Here is a 22,312-nt window from a genome sequence, read left to right on the forward strand (position 1 = left end):
TTTAAGACTGCTGACTGCCAGGCGGTGAAGGTCACTTTGTGCTTCCTTCTTTAAGGCAAGTTGCTGCTGTTTATATTAACAAGGGAGCAGCAGTGCTGGCTAACTCCTGGCATGTTAACCTGCATCTCTCCCGGGCAGCAGGCCTCTGCTGCACTCCCTCAGGACCTGTATAGTTGGAGAGTTGTATATCATGTAGGTGTCAAGCCCAATCAGAGCTTCCTTGTCAGGATGTGTTAAGGCAGCTGCCTGCAATTTGTGTTACAGTGTGCATCTCTGCCAATAAACTACTTTTGCTCTCCCTTGTGCTGCGTCTGCCGTCTGCAGGGCTGCTGGGAGAGCTGCCAGAGAGAGAGAGCAACTGCAGGCACAAAGGTGGCTGGGTGGCACCTCTTGTAATCTGTGTTCTGCATGATGTATTGATTGACTTTGTGGATGGGTCCCAGGGGCTGAACACAAACAGCATGTACCAGAGCATGACATTTTAATCAGAGACAGGTTTAACTACTGGGAGCAGCTCGGGTAATGTCTACTTTAAAAAAAAAAAAAAAAATTAAAGAAAGAAAATTACACCAAAAAAAAAAAAAGGGTGTATGCTGGTTATTGCTTAGGAACTCTGTGTAGTCGTGCAGTTAAACATGAAGTACAAATGAGTAGGTTGTGACAGGACCAAGAGCACTTTGAAGTAAAGCTGTAGTAAGTGTAAATTGGGGATACAAGTCAAGACACTAAAATAAGCTTTTTGCATGTGCACACGCAGACGCCAGGGCTAAGCAGCAGATCCTGGTCAGTGCAGCACCATTCCTGTCAGCCAGCTGTGAAATCACTTGGCTCAGGGGATAGAAAGGTGTTCATGCTGCAGCAAGTTGGGCTGGCAGGGAACTAGAGAGATTTAAAAGAAGGTGGCTGGAGTTTTCTCTGTATTTGCAACGATAGGGAGTTGTGAGAAAGATGGAGCTCTTTTGGGGTTGGGTCAGCTCGCCCCACCAATATCTTGAGTAAGGGTTGAAAAATGACCGCCTCAGAAACACTAAGGAATGTTATCCTCCTCCTTAGCCTGTAACACACTGTGTAGCAGAGTTTAACCTTCTATAGTAAAATCTCAGGCTCCCTGAAGAGCTCTGTTAACCTTGAAAATCTGTGTAGTATGTTACTTTCTACCTGCAAAGTAGAAAGCACCTCTTATTCCCAGGCATGAATGACTCTGAGTCTGGTCCAGAGGCAGACTTGAAAGGACATCCGTCTGCTGTTTGTGGGAATTTAACTGAGCAGAAACTTCTGAAACACCAAAAACAGAGAGAATAGCAGAATTATTCCCAAAGCGCTGCCTGCCTTCTAATTGCTGGCCATCTCCTTTTGTGAAAAGAAGCAAGAGAAAGAGTTCACACAAGCACGAGTGCTTTGCAGACTTCTCTTTTGGGGAAAGCAGTTGTCTTTCTTCTCTTGTTTTTGGATGCTTAAAATGAGGAAAGCAACATATCAGACTGCAGAGAGAGGAAAACCAGTCAATGTTACCTTGGTATCTGATGATCAAAGGTATGACCCCCCTCTGCTGTGCCCCAAGAATGGCAGTAACCATTTCCTGAGGGAACAGCACGTAGTTCAAAGCAGGAAGTGTCCCTTCCCTCCCTGTGTGGCCACACAGACCAGGAGCTGCCTGCCTGCCTGCCTTGGGAGAGCAGGGTATTTAGCTTTTCCCAATAGAAAAAGGGCAGCTTAACCAGTTCTCCTCTACCAACAAAAAGAAGCAGGGAGATGAGTCTCAGAGAATGACTATTGCCTGGGTAGTGGCACAGCTGGCACCTATTTCCTTGCGAAGAACCAGTGGGCTACAGTTATTAAGTAACAGAATTTTTAAAATTCATGGTCAGCTTTACCACTGGGCTTCCTTTCATCATTTCAAAAGTCTGTGATTTTATTCTGACTACTATAGTTAAAATGCAGAAAATAATAGAAGCTGAGAGAAAAACTGTTTGTTCTTTGCATTCAACTACCATTTTACTGTGTGCATTTTAACACTCAAAATGTAATGGCTGCTGGCTGGCATTTCTATCCTGTTGTAGTGCCTGGATTCCTCTCATGTTTCTAATGAGGCACAAAGTATAGAGAACATAAATGACAGGAAAAAGCTACAGTTTTTTTAATGACCAAAATCATATATATTTTAAAGCTCTAGCCTAAGGTTACAGCACAACAAAGCAGGCAATGTCTCTTTCATCTGCAGTTTACTTGAAAACTAGGACTGAGTTTCAGTCTCCCCAGGTGACAGAAAGCAGCAGAGAACCCCCAGTACAAAAGCAAAGACCCAGTCATGCACCATCCAGCACTGTAGAGTCTATGTGAGCTATCTTCCAAGAATATGGTGATACCTTTCTTTACAGGAGTAAAGCAGATAAGGGAAGGACTGTGAGAGAGCCAAATGAGACAAAAGGAAATGAAGGAACAATTAAAATGAGTCAGTACTGTGAAGCTATTAGGTGAGGGCATTACAATATCTGATGTGAGAGATCTTAATTGGGACACACGTAACATTTGCCCCCACCTCACCAGGCAAAGGGTTGCACTGACTTTGCTGTTAGAAATGATGAACAGCATTGGCTCATCTAAGTTCTTAATATACATCACACCTTTTGTATGAATTTTCTCACGGAACTCTGGGGCAACTTTCTGAGATGAGAATTATTTTTTGTCACCTGCAAATTGCACTTTTGTGAGGAGCTATACCAAGGAAAAAGTAGGTGAGATGTTGTTGGGGCAAGCTGAAGCACCAAGGCTGCACAGCTGACAAATGAGATTTCTGACAAGGAGAGGTGTAGAGAAAAAAAAAAAAAAGAGCCAAGTTCAATTCCTGGTGATTCTAACAGATTGGTGAAATTGCAGGCTGTCATTGGGAAAGTCCTATTTCTCAGACAAAAATGGACAGGGGACACTGACATGAAAATACCAGTGTGAGTCGGCCTCTGAATTATGTTGTTAGGTTTAAGTAGTCTTTACTTGGATCTCAGCAAAGGATTAAGACAGTGTTTTTACCAAGCTCATGGTTAGTGTTTTCATTACAGTAACATAACAGGCATGTTCAGGACTCATTACACCAACTGCAGTTTGCACAAGCAGCATACATTGAACGTATTGTGTAAGTATGCATATATATTTGGTGAAACCCCCTGAGAACCATAATATCAGTTTGGAGAGAGGAATGACAAGAAAGGGAATCAAAAGAACTGGCTCATATTCCATCTGTAGAGTTGCACTTCAGGGGAAAAAAAATTAATCCAGAACCAAAAAAGAAACACTACATAAAGCTCTGGGTTTCTCATCCCTTAACCTTGTATCCTGCCTATTTTGCGAGAAAATATTATTGGAAATATTCAGTGGCAAAGAATCCATGCAGTATCAGGATTGTTTTTTGCTCTTTCTGGTGCATGGCAGAGTTGCTGTGTGATGATGGAGCAGAAGCAGCCCAAAGGCTTTTTGTATTTTCTGGACACATGGTGTTGGCACATGAATTTATTCCTTGGGCTTGAACTTCCACTAAGTCAATGCATGCTGGACTACTAAAAGTGTAACAAAATAGAATTTGGGGCAGGCGAAACTGATAAGAGATTTGCTCACACTGGGAGTGTGAATCAGACCTTTTCTGCAGCAAAGTTGCAAACATTACCTGAATGTTGAGTGCATCAAGAGCTGATCACAGAGACGGTGAACTTCTCCGCTTGGTTGCAGCTCTGATCTGATAGTGGGGAGTACCTGTTCGTTTGTGTACTTAAACAATTGCCTGCAAACTAGCAACAAAATGAAGTATCCACGATGCTTTTGACAACTTTGAGGTAGGAGAGCACAATGAGCACGGCAGCTATAGATGTATGTGCTGATATTAAGCAGTGCTTTTTGAGATAGTGCAGTGGATTTAGTTCGTATTTAAGTAAAGCCTTGGACTATCATTTCTGAGATATTTTCATGTCTACCTTTGATCTAAAATGTGTTAATCTAATGAGTGGGTAGAGAAAATGAGTTACTATGGGAACGAGGTCTTTCTCTAACTTACTGCCCCAGCTGGCTGCTCTGGCAATCGAAGCACGCCGCAGAACGGAGCAAGGCCGCCAGAGACAAACGTGCATTTCAGTCTGAGAGGGAGCTTTCGAGGTTGGGTTTGGGGTACAGAGGATACCAGCAGACCTCTGGGAGTTGCATCGTGTGCCTAAAGCAAAATGAGAGGAAGAGGAGTGAGCTGGCATCTGACTGTGAAAAGGAAAAAAACCCCAAAAGCGAGAGTCACCTAGTGGGAAGGAGACAAAGGCTCTGCTGCTGCATTTCTTGGGGTGTAAGTGATAAATGATTAGGGACAGCTGTTAAAGCTTGAAGCTTCTAAATCTGTTCTGATGGTCATTAACACGGTATTTCATCATTAAATAGCTCCATGATCTGCAGCCAAAGCCGCTCTGCTTCTCAACAGTCTCCCCAGAAAAAATAAGCATTGATCATTATCACCATACTATCCCTCCTAATTTGCTTACTGTTCAAATTTCAGAGTGGGATGCAATTAATTAATATGGGTTTACATGTGCTATGTTTTTAGACCTAGTATCTATTGACAGCCACTTGACATTAATTATTTGTATTATTGACCTCTTTGCATCGTAGAAAGCTCTCTGGAGAAGAGCTTGGGAACATACCAGAGGTGAGAGGCATAGTTGCTGAAGGCAGGTAGGGAGATGCTGCAGTTGCACTTAGCTTTAGCACAGCTAAGTCCTTCCTGGAGTTGGTTTATCTCTCCCCTTCTTCTGAAATTGAATATTTAAATATTTGGTTGTTAAGGGTATAATGCCTACTTTACAGAAAGTTGAGGTGCTCAATCACAATATTAAAAATTCCTTTAATGTATTTGTTTAAAATACAAAACCAGAAATTACGTAGGAAAGCATCAAAGGAGAAATTATATTTTTATCTTGACACACAGATTGCTTTTTCATGTGATCTGATCCACATTCTTGCTATTTATATTTCATACTTAATCCTTGCATCTGGTGCATTTAGTCAAATCCAATCCTCTGCTCTCAGAAGCATTTCAGCATCTTCTGAACAAGATGGAGGAGCAGGGATCTCATCCTGGCACACACAGGCCTTGAAGGGGGTAATAGCAAACAAGACATGTCAGTCACACCAAGTCTCCAACACCACCATGCTAAAAAGAGCCCATATGAAAGATTTTTTCATATAGACATATCAATATTTGTGGAATGGAAGCTATTGGGGCTTTTTCTCTGATATTTCGAGGGCAGATACCTGATAGTGTCAGGTTCTCTATGTTTCAAATTATTTTTTGCAAATGGAACAGTGGAGGAAAGAGCTACAGGAATAAAAGATATTGAAAGGCCCTGTTTTTTAATATATAAAATAATCTCACTAGAATGAACAAGGAGGAGACAAATAGGGAAACAGAGTAACATATTTTTACCTTTAGAATAATACAGTTCTTTGCTCAGGTGTAGAAAGTTTTCAATACAAGTTTTTTTCTTTGCACACTCAATCTGACCCAAGTCCAGGCTGCTGCCCACACCGGTCTTTGTCTCTCCTGCTGATTCCCTGCCAATAGTTTCAGGACCCAGGGATAGTGCAGTGAAAACAATCTCCCTTCTGAGGGCAGTTTCTCAGAGGGGCAGGTGACCATGAACACTGGTGCAGTTACGAGGAGCTGATGTGGTGGGAGGAATCTGGAAGGGAACAGGGTGGAGAAGCCAAGGGGAGGGAGAGCCCAGTATTGTGCTGCCCAGGGACCACCCTGCACTGGATTGGGGCAGGGGGTGCATCACCTGAAGTTCTTCCCTTACCTAACAGCGAGCATCACTTCCTAGGAGCAGGAACAGTTGGCTGGGTGAGAGCTGGCTTTTCATCACATAAGTGCCTGTCTGGAGGACACCCTCCCCCCAAGGCAGAAGCTATCCAAGTTCAGCAGCTAAGGAGAGAGGAAGTGATGAGGGGTGGGATCCTGCTGCCTGGCCATGAGCATGAAGGAGTGTGTGAAATACCACGTTCAAGCACACAAATCTTGTTCCAAGGAACAGTGCTTTGTGAGAGGAAGGGCTGGGAATCACCACAGATTTTCCCATGCATCCTCCTCATGTTCTTCCTTTGAACTCCTTGGCTTCTGCAGAGGAAAGGAGTCATGGCAGATATCCAAGAACAGCATTTTCTCAGCTAGCATCACTGTGAGAAGCTGATAGGTGAACACCTCCTATCTGGGGGAGGAAAAACGTAAAGGAAGAGCAGGGAGAGGAAAAGAGACAATATCTAAAAGTGGTTAAGAGTTAAGGAGCCTGCCTCTTAGGTGCCACTGAACTGAGAGTAACAAGAAAAGTTCTCCAAACCAAGATCTTAACTTTGGTCATGCTGGATATTCTTCCAGCCAAGTAGCACAGTTTGTTGAGCACAACAATTTCTCACAGACTACTCTGTGGAGTCTCTTTGGATGCTGAGAAACTGAGCAGTTTTTCCTCAGTCTCTGATGGAGTAGCCAGTGTTATCAAAACATGGTGAGCTGCAGTAATTCCTACAATTATTCATGACTGATTTATCACTTGATTTTAGGAATTCAGTTTAAATAGATTTTTTTTCCATCTCCCCTGCTCCCTAATTGATTATTTTTTTGAATGCTGAACCTTTGAGTTTCTCTCATAAAATAGATTAGAGTCATTATAGCTGTGTGCTTTTTAATCAGTCTGCAGTATAAGTACTGTTTCTACTGTTGTCTTCTGGTTTACACTGTTTCTTTATTAGCAGCTTTTATTGCCAGAAGCTTTAAACATTTAATAATCTGTCAAGGTGGTAATTTGTTGGGGTTTTGTTTTTTATTTTTTACTTGAAGACCTTTTCAGTGATATCTTCAAGCACCTGGTCTGCCCAGATGCTTTAATATTCACTTATCTCTGGTTGGCCTTGTGTTGTTTTTAATTGCCCTTCTTCTGGATAACCAAAGTTACCTATTCATCATACAGAGAATGTAAGTAAGCCACATGTGACTGTGTCAGGCAGTAGGAAAACAGACCCTCCAGAAACAGTAATGAGGCTGATGGCTGGAGATGACACATGGGCTGTCTGCTGGCACTAGCAAAAGAACTTTCTTGCAGCCTGATACAGCATTCACAGTAAATGCAGACTGTAGTGGTTTTCATAATATGGAGGGATTACACCACCATTTCCTGGTTTTAATGTTTTTTGGGATTTCCATTCAGAGTCCCTGCAGGAATACAGCCATTCTCCCCAGGCTCCCATAGGCTTTTCCTATACACCATGCCAGCATGGAGCAGCTTGCCTTTCTCAAATGCCAGGTGAAGCCAGAGAATTTAAAGGCAAAAGGCTCTTGGATTGCAATTCTTGCTGACCTGAGTGTAAGCTGCAGGGCTGTGGCTCCCCAAGGAGTCCTGTAGGGCTGTTCCTCAGCAGCTGGTGTGTCCATCAGCCTTCCCTCATGGCTGATGGGCTGCACTGTTGAATGATGGCAGATTGCAGCAGTGAGGACAGCAGCCTCCTCTGGGTCCAGAACCATGAGCTGCAGCACTGCCCAGTTCTCATGGAGTGCACAGCCAGGACACCCTGTGTCCCACTGGGACAAGGCACGGGTGGCTCTGCTGCAGCAGCTGCTCCTTACCCAAAGTGCCTGCTGGAGCTGTCGGCCTGGCTTCTGCATGTACCCCTGTGCCCCCACCATGGGCATGGGGTCTCAGAGCTGGGGCAGCACACTGCAAGGCAGCTTTTCCCGTGTCCATGAGGTGGTCAGAGACTGGACAGCATCAGAAAGGGCTGGAGGACATGAACAGTTTGGTATAGATTAGTGAGACAGGTGACATGGTGACCTGTTGGTAGGTAAAGGACTGTGGTGGTAAGAAAATGCTCAATTCTCCCCATCCTCGGGGGGAGTGGGTTTCCCTGCACTAGAAGTAAAAATAAAACTTCTCGGTGAGGAAAGATGGTGGAGGTTGGAAGCAGAATTCCCGGGGACCTGGTGGCATTTCAGCTGCTGGTGATTTCAAAAGAGTGCATGTGACACAAGACTGTCAAACTGACACACATAGGATGGGATCCTCCCTTCTGGCAGGGCAGCAGGTCAGGCTGCCTCTCAGTTCTCTTCCTCCTCCCACTTTCTGTGTGTGGAAATGCAAGCCAGAGGGAACAGAAATGCTGGGATTTGCACATGCTACTTTCCCCTAAAGATGAAAACAAAAACACAGAGTAAAAGTCGGGTTGTGATTTTGACGTACATAGAAAAGAAAAAAATCCAAAGGAAGATAGCAATCATTTATGACTAAAAAGAGAGTCAAGAATTACTTCTGAAAAATAAGATATTTACTTATATTTTAAATAACTTCTTACAGATTTATATTATCTTCACTTTATACTTGTGTGCTGGGGAAATGGTTACTTTACTTTTTCCTAGCATTCCTTCAACCACTTTGAGGTAAGCTTTTTCATTAATGGAAATGACTGTCTGCATTTCTTTTAGCACTTTGTCTGTGCCTTATTTCATCTTGTCAGAGAAAAGTGTCAGATATTAATTCTTGGGGTTTTTCTTGTCTATATGATAATCCAGACAAGATTCTGACAATTTTCAGTACAATAGCCTCCTCTCAGGAAAGCTTTGATTGCACTAAAACATACTCTGAAGTGCTAATCTCTTAACCTTCTAGAGTTCATTGTTTGGACAGATAAAAATTGAGTTTAAAATGACCTAAAAGGTCTTCTTTGCCAAGATATAATCTAGTTAAAATTTTCTCAAATTGAATTATGTGGACTGTATACCATGTATTGATTAAAGAAATCTTCTTAATGTAGTCACATAATAAGACTCTTGACATATTTTTTTTTCTCCTTTGATGGAGTTGTTTTTTAACAGAAACTTCAGCATTTTGTTTTGTAAAACTGTCACCATATTGATGGCTGCTTAGCTGGACAAGGCTCTGACCTCTGGACCAATTCTACATTTGAGGAGAACACAACTGCAAAATTATCTAGTCCAGTGCCACTTGTGAATAAATTTCTCATGTTACACTGATATGAAGAAGCTGAAGGCTGCTTTGGATTACAACCTGAAGGACCGATGCTGTGGCCTTAGTTCAAGATGCATCCTTTGCACTTTTACAATAGAAATTTTGATAAGTGCTGCTTTCAAATGTCCTTTTTGCCATCATAATTATAATTTTTATTTCAGTTCTTTTTCAGACTGGAATGAAACCAAACAAAGGAATAATTAAATACATAAGGAAACAGATTCAACTATTACTCATATTTCTGGAAGGTGGGCAAAAGAGTCAGGCAAGTTGAAGTCGAGCTGCTCTTCAGTGTTGGATAAAGAGAAGGGTCCCAGCTTTATCACTGCCTTATCCAGTCCCATCTATGGCTTTACTCTGCAAAATCCTTGTTTTGTAGATGTGTAAAGTCTACAGCCACAGCCTCCTGTCGGTGTTTATGTCCCTGGGCTGTTCAGTGGCCTCTGCTGGAAGAGCAGGAAAAAATCTGATGCCTCAGCATTGATTAATAACCAAAATATGTGGCAAAAGAGAAACAAAGTGGAAGCGGAGTCTGGAGGAATCTGCAGGGACAGTGTTTTAAGTCTTACTGTGGGCTTTAAAATGAAATTCGAATGTGCAATAGCATGAGTCTTTGAATTCTGTCTGACTTCCTCCAGTTATTTTTCTTTTAAAGGTAATTTCAATAGTGATACTGGTTTTCTGATGCTCTGTAGATCATCTACAAAAACTGCTCATCTGAGTTGATTGAGGAGGAAGGGAATAGTTAGTGTAGGAAATGTGTTTAAAAGAAGAAAAAGGAGAAAAAATTATTTGGGATTATTTCTTAAGTGTTGAAAATACCACACAAAAGAGATTTTCTGCTAGGCAGATCCTAGTCACTTAATTGAGACAATGACTTGGTTTCAGTAAAAATAAAAAATTTAAAATTCAGTTGTCCTTTTTTTTAAAAGCTATTTTGTGGCAAACCTGAAGTTGACAGTATTTGTTCAATTCATTGTAATTACTAGAAATGCTTCATCTATTCATAAGCTTTCATGACACCCCCAGGGGCTGCTAGGCTTTAACACAAGTTGTTTTTATCTCTGATTTTTCTCTCAGATGATTTCCCCTTTTCTTTTCTTAACAATGTCTAGATTTTGTTATTATAGTGTTAATTTTTTCACTTGAAAAGGTAACAGTAAAGCAACGGTGTTTCATATCTTTCATCTGAATTCCTAGGGTCCAATTCTTATGTAGAACTAAGCTATTTCTTGCTAAAATAATGTTGCAGGTTTACTATTGAACAAGCTGAATCAATCAATAGTTCCTGTTTGATAGAGTAAATAAATGATGTTGTGGTATGCGATAATCTCTGAGTTTTCCCACCACCTAACAGAAGGCTCATGCTGAAGGGGGAGTGTGGAAATGGAGGAATTGACAGGCCCAGACAAATGAACAATTAAGTTGGTGTACTGAGGTCTGTGGCAAGGCAATAGAATAAGGTAGAATACGTGCCTGGAATATCAAAATCTTACATGCTAGTTTAAAGTGTCCCAGGAGAACTGCTGGACAGATACTGCATGAAAAGCAAGCAATATTCTTGTTACAGCATATTAAGCTGCTTATCAGCAGCCTAAAACTTAGAAATACAGGAAAATGAGCCTAGAACTGTTTTGGGGAAAAAAAGAACATATGTATATATATATATATTTCTAAAGCAATAATCTGTTTGTTTTCAGGAAATATATTTTGAACCAACCTCTGGTCAAAGAGGAAGAGGCCTGAGTTGTTGCAAGAGGAAATCACGGCAGTTTGCAGCAGCAGGTCCTTTGCTCCCAGGTTGCAGCCTGATTGGTGGTGCTGATAAGTTAAACAAGTCACAAACTTCAAATGTCACCATTATCCAGCCCCATCTGCACTGTCACGAGTGGCAAAACGACAAAAGAAGTGGATATACTCATGGTACTCTTGCTTCTGTTTTACACCCATACTGTAAAATGTTCAATTCTATTAGTTCTTATTTAAACAATTTCTCGCTTCAGAAAAAGCAAACACGTTACCGACATAATACATTGCCTTGCACCTCTAGTTTGGACAGAAGAGATGCATGAGTAAGTACTTGAGCAGATGTAAAAGCATTGCTAAAGAAATGGACCCTTATGAGGATCTAATTTCAATTTTGGGGCAAGTTAATGTGTTGGCTTTGGGATTACTTTTTTTTTCTTCTGAATGTGTTTTTTCCCGTAATGCCAATAAACTGCAAACAGGATGATAGAAAAGAAACTGCATTGTGAGTCATAAAAAGGATTATTGACTAAATACCAGTTGTAGGATCTACACTGCCAATGTGTAAGCCAGAAAGCACGTCTTGACTGTACAATTTTATTTCTATTTTCAAAGCAGCAGCAGTTAAAAAAATCATTATCACTTGCGTCTGAGCTGATCATGTTTGATTTGGATGTCACTGGGATGCAATAAACAGGAGACCCCAGGGTGCCATTTTACTAAGACAGTTTTCAGAGAGGAACCACAGTTTCTGCAGCAAAGCACTGCTGATTTACATGGATTTTCTTGTCACATGTTTTGGCAAAATGTATCAGCTTGTGCTTCTTAGCATCAACAAATAATACTTGACTTGCAAACGAGCTCCTTGGCAAGTACCCAGACACAGGAGGCTTGGAGACTTGACTGTATAAAAAAGACTTTCATTTCACCAATTTTTGAACTGGCACAACCCCTGCCATAGTCGTTTGGAGCTGCTCTCTGATCCTTGCTCTCGATTCTTGGATATAGAAGCTATTTAGCCTGTTAGATTTTACCAGATTCCAAGCAATGAAAATTAAACATTTATTTTTTCAATTTCCATGTAAATGCCTCGAAGGGCTCTCAAGCTCATTTGTGCTCTTATGTTTGAAATTAATCTTTTCTACCATGTGACATTGGTATATTTTCCCTCACTTTGTAGGCCTTTCAAAATGTTCACCTTTTAAAGAAAAAATAAGGCAGCTTACTTTGTATTTTTCCTGTGCAGTCTTCTTGTTCATAATGAGTTTAAATATAAGGAATATAAACCCATCTGGAAATCAAAATTATGCACTAGGTTCACTAAAAAAAAAGTAATTACATTATAATCAAACTGTCACTTTATGAGATAATGGGAGATGAAATACACCACAAGCTGACAAAAGAAGATGACGACTTACTCTTTTAAATATCATCCATGGCACAAAGCAGTTGAAGAAAACCTGAATTACATACAGGTAATCAGGAAAGCACTTGGAGCTGGGAAGGTAAAACTCAGCACTAGGACCAGGGAGACAGATAGGCTTTCTCATGGTGGAATAGGGAACCTTCAGCCTTATGCAGCCCAACACATGTACAGGCTACTACTGTCAACAGACTGACAGCCCAAGGTTGTCAGCTTGCAAAACACTGACCTGTGATTAGGAAACACACTGAATTCATGTGTTGTGTTTTGCACGGACCTCCAATCTGCCACTGTGGCAGTTTTGAGTTACTGTCCTTGTTCACCTTATTCAAAGTAAATGTGCCCCACCGAGCTGTCAGCCTGTATTCAGCAGGAGCTGATTCCTGTCTCAGGTTAGACATGCAAGCCAACAGGGAAAATCTGAATGTGTAAGGAGTCATCTTTGTTCACATTTTGCTGTTTCTTGTGGCCCCTTCAACCTGCCTTAGTGTGAATAGAAATGCCTTGGTTTGAGGCGCAATTCATGGTCCTGTGTAGCCACTGGGTAGACAGCAGCATTCAGGTGGGAGTGTTCTTCAGGCCGTTGTCATATGAGCTGTTGTTGAATAAAGCCCTTTTTCCCTCCTGAGGTATTTCTTTGAGATTTGAATCTGTTCCCTGTTTTCTGTCCTCTGTCAGCAGTGGATCCTTTTCACCAGCAGTCCCAGCAAAGGTCTTTGCGCTGACACTCGAGAGCGGACTGCTGGCAAGTGGTGGGCATGAATGTGGGGCCTGGCAACAGAGAGAGGGGCTGGTGATGTGATTTTGGATGCAGCCTTGTCTTTCCAGCAGGGAGCAGGGAGGTGACAGGTGGGTGACTGCAAGTTTATTCTCATGGATGGACAGAAGCTGGTGGAAGGCTGGTACCCAGGAGAACCGTTCTTGCTGCCAGTAATGCATCTAATGAAAGAGAAATTTTTTCTCATAAAGGGGCTTTCTTCTGGTAACTGAAAAAAAGATTCAGGAACATGAATGGATTGAAATTTGTGGGTTTGTAGTCTGATTTTGTTTCTGTTCTAGAGATAGAAGTGGTGACATACTGGGAGGTCTATGCTGAGGAAGTGTCACACCTGATACCTTTATTCAGTGTCTTGCTTTTCTCTTTTCATGCTATGAATACAATGACAGAATAGTGCAGCTTGCTGTGCCAGCCAAGCATGGTATTATTTTCTGTATGCAGTGGATAAGACTTTCTTACCCTTTGTGTATTCATGACACATATCTATCTGGCAGGATACTGAGAGCCTCAGGAAAACAGAAGGTGGGAGAGCCCACTGGAGACTTCCCAATACTACAGTTTGCTTTTTCAAATTTAAATCCCTAATTTGTTTGAGTACAATTAATTTTTTTTTTTCTAAGAAAACTGGAAAGATTTCAGTTCCAAGAACGTGAATGTGAAGTGAAACTTCATCAAAGAGAAATAATAATAAAACCTTGTCCAAATGCCTATGTAGCTGTGCAGTCTCTGTTTTGACAGAAATAGCTTTTGTCAGAAAGAGCTTTTGACAGCAGCTCTCCCCAGATAAAAGTAACAGTTTTATAGCTACTGTTTTTAACTTCTGTCACCAAATCTCAGCACAGGCAACCCCACTCATGGACTGCCAAGGGTGGATTACTGATGAGCTGTAAATTGTGTATTGAAGGCCTCATGGGCTTAAATTACCATGGTCCTCATTTCACTTTACGCTGCTGTTCCTGACAATAGGGTTGGTTAAAATGCCATAGTCTTCTTTCCATTAAATTCATGCTCCTATAGCCTCCTTTATCATGCAAGATGTGTAAGATATTTCGAATTCAGGGGAAAAGCAAAAAAAGCAAGCCTCAAACCAACCAACCAAAACACTCAGTATTCTCATGTCAAAAGATGCAGGTAAGGCTTTCTTGGTTTTCACTGTGCAGACACTTTCATGAGGTCACTGTGGCCTGATGGGTATAACAAGGCTGTTTGGAACAGAAACTGCACCAATCCCAGTCTTGGGCAGTCTCAGCTTTCCCTATTTTTGTTCTGCTGCAAGAAGGAAGGCAGGATGCTGTCCGTGCTCACCTTGCTGCACACAGCAAGGTTCGCTGTTCAAGCCTTGAATTTGCAGCAGAGCCACGGATGGAATTTGTGCTCCCTGGTGGATTTGAATCCTTAAGCAAGTTGGAGGATTAACATGTGCCACACATATTCACTCCTTTTGGGGCTCATTGCCTCTCTGGCTTTTTCTGCTCATATTCAAATTAACCTGAACTTGCAACAGATGCTGCAAAAAAGGCTCTTAAATAGATCAAAATAGATCTGATGATGCTCCTGGTTTTGGGGGGTTGGGAATTTTTTGTTTCTTGTTTTTTTTGTTTTGGTTTGGGTGTTGGTTTGGGGTTTTTTTTGGTTGGTTTGGGTTTTTGGGCGGTGTATTTTGTTAGGTTTTTGTTTCATTTAAAAAAAAAAAGCTGTTTAAACAGCTGGGGCTTGAGTTATGTTGTAAGGATCTGTTTTGTTATGGGTAAACTTAGTTGCTTCTGCAGAGAAATCTGAACCGAAGACAAATTATAAACTTTTAGATAACAAATGAAACATTTGAATCTAGTATTGCTTAACTCTAGCACAGGATTATGGAAGGCTTTTACTTCTGCTCCTAACCATACGCAGAAGACATTTTTTTCAAAGCTAGCAAGCAGCTACGGAAATGGTGTCAAAGACTTAGCAATACAGTGTACTCTCTGGCTTTTGATTTAGCCTAAACTAGTCATCATTAGAGTCTCATAAACAACAACATCTTTCTGCTACTGAACCTCCTTGCCCTATGAAGATCATAGCAATGCAATAATTTAGCTGAGATAGATGTGACACTGTAAGGCTAAACTATGTTTTATCTGCCTGCAGCAGCTGCTGCCTGGCAATGTAAACACTGCATGATAAAGAGGAAAAAACAAATTTTCTAAAAAATGAAGACTTTGGGTTTTTTCAGAAGTGGATTCTTGGAGGTGTGCAAAGACAAAATGACCCACCTGGGCCTGGAGCAATGTTCTTGAGATGTATCCCAGCTCTGGATGAAAGTAGATGACATTGCTGACTCATCTTAATTAGAAAATAAGAGTGGCAAAATGACCATAGGTATCTAGGGAGTGTGCACACAAGTTATGAATTCTGGCCTGACTCAATTAATTTGTTCTTATATCTTGATAATGTTATTAGTTTCTTTTCTTTCTTTTTTATTGTTCACTCCTGCAACACCCCTTCTTGTGTTGATTCCTTCAGTTTCTATTCTGAGTGTAAAACAGACACCTATGTATGAGCTGGTCTGTTAAGATCTTTTCAGGGCTTGCTGATTTTTCCTGATCCTGAAAGAAAAAGAGATATTAGAGCTTTGTATTCCTTCTCTGCAAGGGCCAGAGCACAAAGTCTCTGGCACCACAGCATAAAGGACTAGACTTGCTTAAAATGTACTAACAAAGCAGGGTTGCTTTCTAAGTAGCTGGATGCATTTTCTTCGTATTTTTATTGGAGGTGCTACAGGTCCCTCAACTATCACCAAAGGTCTACAGTTTTCATGGTAACCAGGCTTGCATGCACTAGTCTTTTGAAAGCTGAAACCTGCATCCCTGTTTTTGAAATGGCTGAGCATCTCTGTCTCTTTGGATCATGTTGCTCTCCCCTTCTCAATCCACCTCAATATGACTCTGAGACTGTTTTACTGTCCATTGTCTTTGCAAGAGCCCAGGTGAAGAGTGGTGAGGCTGGTAACTCACATAGCTTCTTTTTGTTTTTTTTTTCTTCTTCAAGCATGCTGAGACTGAGGAAAATTAATATCACACTTCTTATAAACCTGTCCTTATGGTGGATGCAGACCCTTCTAAAAGCATGTCAAAACAACTTGTTTAAGTGTGGCAATTTGCTAAAACGTAATAGAATGGAAAACGTAACAAAATCATATGAAGGCTTGCAGGAAAGGAGCTTTGGCTATTTGCAGTCTCAAGACTTTAAATAGAATATCAGCTCAGAGGTGTGTGATAAGTTTTGATTGCAGAGAAAGCAAAGAGTGAGGTTTTAAGAATCAATCTCTGACGCATTTAAAAAATCCATCTGTGTAGTGTCTTTGCCTGTAAGAAACCTGCCTTCCATGTGATCCCTGCTATTCAAGAAAAGGTAGCAAGGATTGTTGACCTGGATGAAATAAATCACTGATCTTAATACAATATTGGAATGAAATATGCTCTAAAATTTAACCTGTATAGGCCTAAGACACTTGGCAGGTTTCACTTGTTCAAATGAGAAGCTGCTGATTCACTTGCTTATATTTCTGCTGTAATTATCCTTGTCTTCGTAAAAACACATGATTCCAGTTTTTACTCTGTAGGTTAAAGCCAGAATGGCTAATTTTAATAAATAAGGATTTTGTCCTGATTATAAATCAGGGTTTTTTCTGTCTCACTTTAAAATGCTTATGGCTTCATTAGAAACAGCGTGGGCTCTTTACACTCCTGACTTGACTTAAACGGATATGTAATGCAAAACAAGAACAGTGGGAAAGGCTCTCCTGTTCTCACTTAATGTGTTTGATGAAAGGAAAACCCCTTCATTAGAGCACCTAATAATAAGTTAGAGGCTTAGAAAAAATGACTTTTTTTTTGCATGGCTACAAACTTTCTCGGTGTTACACGAGTTCTGTGTAATGTAAACCCTATTATGCAACACTTCAGTTCTGGCCTTAGAAATAAGTGGAAAGAAATAAGTGGAAACCTGTCCACAATAACATTTAATCTGATTATTTGTTTTGTTAGGACCTAATCTATTTTATCTATTTTTCCAGTGGAGTCATTGCACTGCATGCTGGACCCAGATTTCCTGGTAGAAAGTGGCACTCTCCTAGAGTTTGGCACATGTCTCCAACTCTATTCAGAAGCCTGCCCTTACTGTTATTCTAATGCAAACTTAAGTTCTTTGTCTCCACAACCATATCTGAGCAAGGTATGGGTGTTTGCAGTTAGTTATCTATAACAATGAAAAGACAAGAATTAAGTCCAAAATCTGAGGCATATGTGTATTTGCTATGTGAGTTTATGGGGGGATTTTTGGGTCAGATTTCCCTTCCCTTCAGTGCTAGTAATTTAATTGATGAACCTCTTAGTTCAGCCTTGCCAAACTGTTTGCTTCAGTGCATGATACCTGCTTGTTATAAGCATGGTTTGCACTTGTGTACCCCAAGTGCAACCATTGGAAAGGGGAAATATGATAAATAGAAAGTCAGAGAAAATTCAGGAATAAAAACCAAAAGAGTTTATCCAGAGGCACAGAGTCCCAAGGGAGCTTTTTAAGTACAGAACATAAATCTAGTAAGTTGTAGTTGCTAGGACACATGGATGTCAAGGCTCAGGAGAAGTGTCTACCTAGACCATTAATAACATAAGCAAATTACACCCAGATACGAAATTGCAAATAGAGTCAGAGTTCTTCCCTTAAAAAGGTTTTGCATATTAGCACCATAACCTTGAAATTAATCTTTCCTCCTTTAGCATTCTCATATCTATTGCAAGTAAAGTTTCTATGATATCTGCTGAACTATCTTTCATGCTCTTTGGCAGCCATATTGTGAAGATGCTGATGAAAGAAGAGTTTATTTTACATGGAACTGGTGTTCCACATAAGTGATCATGTCCAAAGGCTTGATTTTACGGAAGCTGCCAACAGACCTGGTTGAAAAAATACAGTGTTCTGAAAAATAGCCCCGTCTTTCTCACGGTATGGCCAATTAAAAAGCTAATTGAAAATCATCTCAGTATGACTTTTCTCCCTGCAGACATGATCTTTGCTCAGGCTTCAAGTGCTACTTTTGTTAGTTATATGTTACAGTGGTCGGGGACTGAGACTCAGAACACACAGCACCCATTTGAAGCTCCTATAGGATGCATTTGAGAATGAAAGCCTGGACTGATTCAGCTTTTATTTGTCCTAAAGGTACCTAGGAAATGTAAAGCAGTTTATGGTTTTTCAATCACTAAGACAGATATGAGAGTCCTTGACATGGAAATGAAATTTCAGGTTACAATAATGAGAAATATGTCACAAGGACATGATAAGTACCCAGTAAAATGCATGAGCTTTTTAATGGGCCTCTGTAGAAAAGAAGTTGTCTTAGGCAAGCCATAAGGTCCTTAAGGCTCTGCACCAGTGAAGGTTCGGGTAGCAGCCAGAGAAAGATGAAGTTGGATGGTAGAGCCAACAAGTATTTTTATGACAAAAGAGTAACAGAAGAAAAACGATAAGAGAAGCACAGTGTTACTGTTACTGTTGTTGCACAAATTCCCAAACAAATAACTGTGATGAAAACAACCCAAAATCGTGTCAGGCCACTTTCTGAAAATCTCCCCAGGTGAGCAACCCAAAGTCCTCACTATTTCCTGTTAGCAAAGTACCTTTTCATTCCAAGCTGCACCTCCATGTGGGTGAAAGTCTGTTTCAGAGCTGCAAAAGGGGTTGGGTGAAGGGTGGTGTTGACCAAAACATCCTACTTTGTTGAAATGTGTTGCCTGCGCAGTAGGTCCATGTATTTTTTCTCCCTCATGTGTTATGCTCATGAATTCTTTTATTTTTAGTAGCCCCAAAATGATGCTTCCATTGTTATAAATTTCCTGTTCTACTAAAGCCAGTCCATCGTTTTCAGACCAGTCTGTGTCCCCAGATGTCAGACTTGGCCTGTGGCTCCTCTCACCTCTTCCCAGCCTAGTCTGACACATCCTTGATGATTTGGTGGCACAGCAGCACTGCAGCCTCTGCCTCACTTTCGTTCAGGCTTTGAACCCTCTGTGCCAGACCCCACTTCAGGCAGCAGGCTGGACTGGAGACACCTGGGGTCGCCTCCAGCCTGAATTTTCCTGTGTCTCTGTGTCAGATCCCACAGGCACAATGATGGCTTGAAGCCAGGATGGCTTTGAAATTGGCACTTTTGCTTGGCGTGACTTAAACACGCTGCCTCACCGGGATATCAATGACTGCAATAACCAGCTCTGCTAGGCTTGGTGGGTAGGATGGAGGGACCCTGTCCTGCAGGAAAACAGAGGAGAAAGAGGACTCAGATTTGTATGTAGAGAGCTGAAGGACGAAGAGATGAAGCTGATTCCCCAGGCTTACAAGGGCTTGCAGAAGCTGAGAAGAAAGCTGTGGTATTTGTAGCCTGAAGAGTATCTGTATGTTTCTTTTCATAGCTACGTGGAAAACCAGATTTTTTTTTAAGGAATAAGAGCTGCGCTGGCTTGCTTGTGGCAGGACAAACTGTTTTCTGAAGATAAGATCGTGAATTGCAGCTGAACTTGGTAATGACTGAGCTTGTTATTTGTTAGTTACCTTATTTAAAAATTTTTAGAAGCACTGTCGTAATGTCTATGGAGAGGATAGATGTATAACAGTCAATCTGATTTATGCAAATTAGAAGGGGGAAAATGGGCTTAGGTAATGGGGATGTCATAAATATCTCTGAGTTATGAAGTGATGTATTATCAGAAAGGTCAGGAACAGGACACAGTGACTGCTCACAACCTTGTATTCATCATGAGTCCCTTCACTAATCCCTCTGCCACTGGTCCTTTTGTACCTTTGAACAATACACTGATAAGCAGATAGCAGGAAATGGTGTCTAGAGAGGATCATACCACAAGTTAAATTAACTCTACCACAGGTGGATAATTCCACCTGCATTGGTGTTATGGTGTCAGATACAGTGTATATTCAAATGCATTTCTCCTAGGAGAAATGAGGCCCATGAGTGATTGTTGTATCATATAATCAAATAATTGTTTTTTCAGCCTGCTGTGGATTGCCAAGAGACACTCACGCAGGGAAAGCATCAGTGTGTGCATGAGAGCCACTGCACAAGGCTGAGATCTTACCACAGAGGCTGTAAGGGTGGGGGGCTGTGTGAGCAGCCCCAGCAATAACTAAATGTTGTAGTTTGCTTTACTGGACTTTTGGGTTAGCTGTCCCAGGCTGCTGATCCGAGATTATGTTCTGCCTCTCTCAGGAAAGCCTGTGGTGATGGTTGTGTTCCCTTCACTTAGGGGCTGTGTGTTCAGGTTTGCTACTGTGAACTTGGCAAGGGTGATGTCTGCAAGGGGCCAGTTACTAAAGGAGGAACTCTCACTTAGGTGTCTCTCTAAGGAAGGAGTTCAGACGTGGAAGGTAAAGGCTGCAGTTCACAAAAAGGAAGCTGGGTCAGCAGAGAGTGTGGATGTGTATGGATACACACATTCCTGTCTCAGGAATGCATCTGGCGAGAGTGTGGATGTGTATGGATACACACATTCCTGTCTCAGGAATGCATCTGGCATGTAAGTGCATTAGATTTGGATACCCATATCACAGCTATCCAGTGATGGATGGTTATCAGGTATCTTAGGGTGACTATGCATTTCTGATGTTTATACCACAGACTACAGGACTGAGGAAAAAATGCAATGATTACACACATCTAGAAATAGAAAAGGTGTATGATGTTTAATGGGCAATGTTTGGGGTTTTTTTGCTGCAGAGTACTAATTAGTAGAATCTTTGTAAGTTTCTGGAAATCCTTAGATATAACAATATCACTTCATTTTTTCCGATTTTTCCCTTTGGAGTCTGGATGGCAACAGGATTCTCCATTGTAAGAGCTTTGTACCAGCACTGGATCCATGGTTATTGATTATCTAAACACAAAGCACCAAACTGTTCAAGACATGGTGACCATTTCTGCACCTGCAGGAAACATTTCTACTATTTCCAAGAGTCTCACCTATGCAGAACTTGGTCAGTTATGCAGCAGGAGCTGTCTGGGGAGTCCATGGGACAGCCAGATCCCCAGCCAGGGTGCTCATCAGCACACTGAAGCATAGACATTGCTCTGCCCATAGCAGGGATCTACCTGGGGGAATCTAGCATTTTCCAAAGGTCCTTCCTGAATAGCTCCTGAGAGGGTTGGTCATGTGTGTTGCTGTGATGATGACTAGGAGGGGGTCAACACTGGGCCTCATGTCCATTTTTGTCTTACCAGTCGAATGGTTCTTCTGTGCAAAAACTAACCAGGAATCTGCTAAAATCCTGGAACCCAAGGAATTAAGTGCATACAGACACTGGATGTACAAGCAGGCACGGACTTGATTACACCACAATTATAATTATAAAACAAACTTGAATTTCTTCCCACAATTCACAAATAAATTAAATGCAGAGGCTCTTGCCCCACAATACACATAACAGTAATTTGCAAGGTGTGTTTTCATTCTTGCTGGTGCCCCAGGAAATGGTAGATGTTTGTCTTTAAGCTCACACATCAGGAACTCCTTCATTTCTGTCATCACTAGCTAAAATAAGTTGTTCATATCACCAAACTGAAGCTCAGTATATATGGATGCAAAATATTGTTGCCTGCTCAAACCATTCTCATACCCTTTGTAAATTGAATCTACAGTTCCTTCTTAAGCTGGGGGTTGAATTTCAACATGAATCAAATAAAAGCAGCAACATTTTTGAGTTAAGCTTATAAAATTAATGCTAGCTACTTCACCTTTCATTTCTTGTTACTTGTGTCACTTAAACTTCGGTAACATTAGCACTTGTTTATAATGTTAGCGTTGGTAAATGAAAACAAAATTAATAGGGCTGATAAGAAAATATCTGAAGAAATTATTGGAAATGGCTTGACAGCTAAAGAATCCAACCTAAGATGCTTCATAAAATGTTAGTAATCGTTCAGTACTTTTGATCTGCACCTTCATGTGGCAAAGGAATAAAAAGCCAAGCCAATGTCAAGCAGCCTTTGGCAAACATAAATGAATGTATAGAAGCCACACAATTCAAATTGACAGTTTCTGCAAACAAAGGCAATTCTACACTGTTCAATAATTGAAAAATCCCTGTGGCATGAACATACATAATGATGGGCAGCAAAAATACTTCATCTTCCTTGCAGTGGTTGTTGTGGGTTTCATGACTGGAGCTCGTTGAATTATTCATTGGAAACGGTTAACAGCTCTCATTGAGGATGTGGCTCTTTTATGCATTCAGAAGTCAAGAGATGCTGTGGTGCAGTTAGAAGAGTCTGTGATAAGATAC

At 41.1% G+C, this 22,312-nt stretch overlaps 1 protein-coding gene across 1 annotated transcript in view; it reads left to right on the plus strand.

Moving 5' to 3' along the window:
- The window catches only part of NECTIN3 (nectin cell adhesion molecule 3), a 118,361-nt gene extending 105,317 nt beyond the window's left edge, over nt 1-13,044 (plus strand). Inside the window, exon 8 of the mRNA XM_051779994.1 lies at nt 10,739-13,044. Coding sequence (XP_051635954.1) covers nt 10,739-11,110 — 372 coding nt within the window. The 3' untranslated portion in view covers nt 11,111-13,044. The remainder of the gene's footprint in view (nt 1-10,738) is intronic.
- Nucleotides 13,045-22,312: the final 9,268 nt, after the last annotated feature.

Source organism: Manacus candei, unplaced genomic scaffold (assembly GCF_025592945.1).
Source record: "Manacus candei isolate 608988 ecotype Guabito, Panama unplaced genomic scaffold, ASM2559294v1 h1tg000014l, whole genome shotgun sequence".
NCBI lineage: Eukaryota > Metazoa > Chordata > Aves > Passeriformes > Pipridae > Manacus > Manacus candei.